General features: G+C 40.1%; 1 protein-coding gene across 1 annotated transcript; it reads left to right on the top strand.

Annotated features, from left to right (window-relative positions):
* The first annotated feature begins 316 nt into the window (after positions 1-316).
* Positions 317-1,075, top strand: LOC133778993 (uncharacterized). The gene has a single exon (XM_062219002.1). It carries the CDS (start codon positions 317-319, stop codon positions 1,073-1,075), a length of 759 nt encoding a protein of 252 aa, XP_062074986.1.
* The last annotated feature ends 3,437 nt before the right edge of the window (positions 1,076-4,512 follow it).

Raw genomic sequence — 4,512 nt, 5'->3', positions numbered from 1 at the left:
AACCTTCGTTTTATTAATTGTTATTAATTGATTAGGTCCACTATAGTCATGCAAAGCAAATAGACCTTCACAAGTAGAACCACCCACAAGAGAGGAATTTAAACTTTACATTTTCTAATGAACCCAAATAAAACCTATTATTTATGAATATTTTATCTGGTAAAAACCATATATTAATCAAACATATGGGTCAATATATGCATCTAAGCTCAATTACAAAAATACCACATATCGTGCAAAAAAACATGTTATAATTATACCAAAACCCTAATTTGCAGGGGGAAAAGGCGTGTGATTTCGCTCTCTCTCTCTTCCCATGGCTCGGAAGAAGAAAGGGTCATCGAAGCTGGTGGTGATTTCCGATGAGGTGGTGGAAGACCTCCCTTCGATCCAAGATGAGGGTCCTGTAATGTTTCATGATGATGTGTTTCATGATCCGTGTGAAGAATTGGAGCTGGAACGAGGTGTGGAGTTGAATCGCTCCTCTCCTAAAGCTGCGAGTTGGGCTGAGGAGGCTGAGGGTTCTGAGTTTCAGAGGTCAGCTAAGGACGTATGGAGTAAATTCAAGTGGAATCAGGTTCTTACCCCGTCTACGCGTCTAAATTACACTGCACCGTTGAAGATGGGTGATCAATTTGTGGCTCAGTTATACATGGAGGAGGTGGAGACTGAAGCTTCATTCTGGAAGAATGCGATTGTTTGCATTGTTTTGGGAGCTAATCCACCTTTTAGAGCTTTTGAAGGGTTTGTCAAGAGAATTTGGGGTAATTTGGGTGTTGATATGATTGTTAGAATGCACTCAGGATTTACCCTTGTTAACTTCAGAGATGAAGCTACTCGGGATCTGATTTTGGAAACGGGAGTCATACATTTTGATCAAAAACCGGTGGTTCTTCGTCCTTGGACACCAGATATGGACTCAGTGAGAATGGTCAAATCGGTACCAGTTTGGATTCGACTGAATGGTTTGGGTCTACAATACTGGGGAAAAAATAATCTCAGTGCTATGGTGAGTACAATAGGGAGGCCGGTTATGGTGGATAAAGTGACACAAAGTAGATCAATGGTGAAATAGGCTAGAATTTTGGTAGATATGGAGATTTCGGACCACCCTCCGAAATCCATTTCTTTTATCAATGAAAGGGATCAGCTAGTTGAACAGTTGGTGGAGTATGAATGGCTTCCCTCTAAATGTGCTACTTGTTCTAATTTAGGCCATATTTTGGCTAATTGTAACAAGAGTAATGGTTTGAGTTGGAAGAAGAAATCTTCTGTTGAGAATGGAGATCAATTAGATAAGGAAAAAATTAATTCTGAGGAGGTGATTCAACAGCCTCCGGGGGCTGTTAGTTCGGTTTCTAGGAAGGTTACTTCTTCAAGTAATGATGAGAAGGAGGGGTCCAGTCGTTCTCTTGAGATAAAGGACTCCAAAGTCAGTTGTGATGTTCAGCAAGGTGGTACAAGGAAGGCTGTTGATACTGGGATCTGGATTACTCCCAAGAAGAGAGGTTCTAGACAGGGTATGGCAGATGTGCTCAAGTCAGACAAAGCTCTAGGAAAGGCTATATCCGGGAATGGTTATGAAGTATTAAAGGATACTGGGGTTGGTCCTTTGGTTACAATATCTAACACAATTAAGTGATGGAAATTTGTAATATGTTGGGGTGGAATGTGAGGGGTATGAATAAAAGAGATAAACAAAATGCTATTCTTAGCATTTGTAAGGAGAATAAGGTGGGTTTTGGAGCTCTTTTTGAGACTAAGGTGAAACATGAGAAGCTTAAGGGAATTTTTTAGAATAATTTTCAGAACTGGAATTACTATTGTAGTCCTATTGTTTCTGGTAGAATTTTAGTCCTGTGGCAAGCTAGTTTTGTGAAGGTGGATATCTTGATTGAAGATGCTCAATTGGTTCATTGTAGAGTCAGAATTAGTGGCCAGCAAACTTTGTTCTTTGCTACTGTGGTTTATGGTAGTAATTCTATGGGGGAGAAGAAAAAACTTTGGGATATATTAGCTAGTATTGGTCAGTTAAAGTCTCCTTGGATAATCTTTGGTGACATTAATGCCATATTTGGCTACCAATATAGGATTGGAGGAAAGCAGATCAGTGCTAAGGATATAGCTGATGCTCAAGCTTGGTTAACTTTAGGCCAAGTTGAGGAGCTTAATGGTGCCGGTGCTCAGTATACGTGATCTAACAAGCATGAGGCTGGAGACTCCATTTTTTCTAAACTAGATAGGATTTTTGTTAATGAGTGGTGGCTGGAAGAGTTCCCGAAAACTGTAGCTAGTTTCAAATGGGACTGCATTTCTGATCATAGTTTCTATGTGATTAGCAGTCATGTAGTTTACAAGGTGGGTTTCATTCCTTTTCGATTTGGTAACCATTGGATGCAGTTTAGAGGTTTCAGAGAGGCTGTCCTACAGTGCTGGAATGCTCCAGCTGGTTCTGGTGGAGGCCTAAATAAGGTGGTCAAGAAGCTTTTTCGAGTTAAACACATGCTGAAAAGGTTCAACAAGGAGGAGGTTGGTGATGTTGTCTTGAAATATAGGGAGGCCAAGAAGGACTTTAGTAGAGTTCAGGAGGCTTTGGCAGCTAACCCAACTGATCTTTCTCTGCATCAATTAGTCTCTCAAGCTCAGCACAAAGTGTTAGTTTTGCAGGTCTGTTATGCTAGTTATCTTAAACAGCAGAGTAAGATTAATTGGCTAAAGTTTAATGATGAGAATTCAAGATTCTTTCATGCATTTATGAGGAAAAGGAAGATGGATAATAGAATTACTTCCTTCTCTAAAGGAGGCACCATAGAAGAAGACTATCCTAAAGTGGTTGAGCATTTTCTTTCCCACTTTAAGAATTTTATGGGGAAGAGAAGTTGGACTTCTAAAAAGATTGACAATAAATGTATTATCCAGGGTAATCGGCTGTCTGTAGACATGTAGATCAGTTTACTGAGACCTTTTACTATAAGAGATGTGAGGAAGGCTCTTTTTAGCAAGTCCTGGTTTGAATGGCTTTGGCTCAGGTTTCTTTAAGGGGTTATGGTCAGATATTGGAGATGAAATTGCCACTGCTGTGTTGGAATTTTTTCAGGATGGGTACTTACCGAAGGAGCTGAATGAAACTGTGATTTCTCTTATTCCTAAGATAGCAGATCCGACCTCTGCTAGTGACTTTCGGCCTATAGCGTGTTGTAATACACTTTACAAGTGTATATCGAAGATGATTTGTTCCAGACTCTCGGAAGTGCTCCCCTTCTTGGTTCATAGCAATCAAGGGGCGTTTATAAAAAATAGAGTTCTTGCTCATAATATAATGATTTTCCAGGATTTCCTTAAAGGTTACACTAGAAAGAATATTTCAGCTAGGTGTTTAATGAAGATTGATCTGAGTAAGGCGTATGACAATGTTGATTGGAATTTTGTGGGAGTTTTGCTTAAGCAACTTTGCTTCCCTTCGAGATTTATTGGCTGGATTCTTACTTGCTTAAAGGGTACTAATTATAATCTGTTATTGAATGGGAGAATTCAGGGTTCTTTTAAAGGGGAAAAAGGCCTTCGGCAAGGGGACCCTATGTCTCCCCTTTTGTTTGTGCTCGTTATGGAGTACCTTACTCGCCTTTTAGCATATTACTCTGAGAAAAATGGCTTTGGGTTTCATCCTCTGTGCAAGCATATTAGGTTAACTAACCTTTGTTTCGCAGATGATTTGATCATCTTCTGCAAAGGGAATTTCAGTTCAGTGAGTAAGATTCACGAGGCGTTCACTGTGTTTTGTGACTCTACTAGGCTGTCTGCTAATATTTCTAAATCCCAGGTCTTTTTTGGAGGGGTTAAAGATCCAAGCGCAAATTCTTGAGATGCTGCAAATGGAAGAAGGATCTTTTCCGCTGAATTACTTGGGGGTTCATCTTCGGCCTACTAACTGGAAAGCTTCAGACTGTGGGGTGATTCTGGATAAGTTGAATAAGAAGCTTAATTGTTGGGCGAGTAGAAATTTTTCGTTTGCAGGTCGGGCGCAACTTATACACTCGGTCCTTCTTGGTATTAGGAATTTTTGGATGAGTATTTTTATACTTCCTTCCAAAATCACTGCTGCCATTGATAAGAGTTGTCGGGATTTCCTGTGGGGTTCTAATGGGAATAAAAGTAAGATGCATCTCCCTTCTTGGGAAAAGGTTTGTCTCCCTAAAAATCTGGGTGGTGTAGGCTTTCGTGAAGGAAAGAAATGGAACAAGGCATTGATGGCTAACTTCATTTAGGCGATAGCTTCGAAACAAGACTGCCTTTGGGTTAAATGGATTAGTTCCATTTATCTGAAGGATTTTGACATTTGGAACGTTCCTATCAGTCCGGACATGTGCTGGTATGTGAAGAAGCTGTTGAGGCTAAGACTAGTCATTGATGAGGGATGCTTGCAGCAAGCTGTTAAGGGAGGTAAACTCAGTGTTAAACATGTTTATTCTTCTCTTATTTCTGCCTCCTCTGTGAGTTATGTTGAGACTGTTT

This window comes from Humulus lupulus, chromosome 5 (genome assembly GCF_963169125.1).
Source record: "Humulus lupulus chromosome 5, drHumLupu1.1, whole genome shotgun sequence".
Lineage (NCBI taxonomy): Eukaryota > Viridiplantae > Streptophyta > Magnoliopsida > Rosales > Cannabaceae > Humulus > Humulus lupulus.
This window is presented reverse-complemented; position numbering and strand designations above follow the sequence as displayed.

Bases quoted from the DNA above. Each gene is read 5' to 3' on its own strand.
- LOC133778993 (XM_062219002.1), top strand. From the start codon at position 317: ATGGCTCGGAAGAAGAAAGGGTCATCGAAGCTGGTGGTGATTTCCGAT.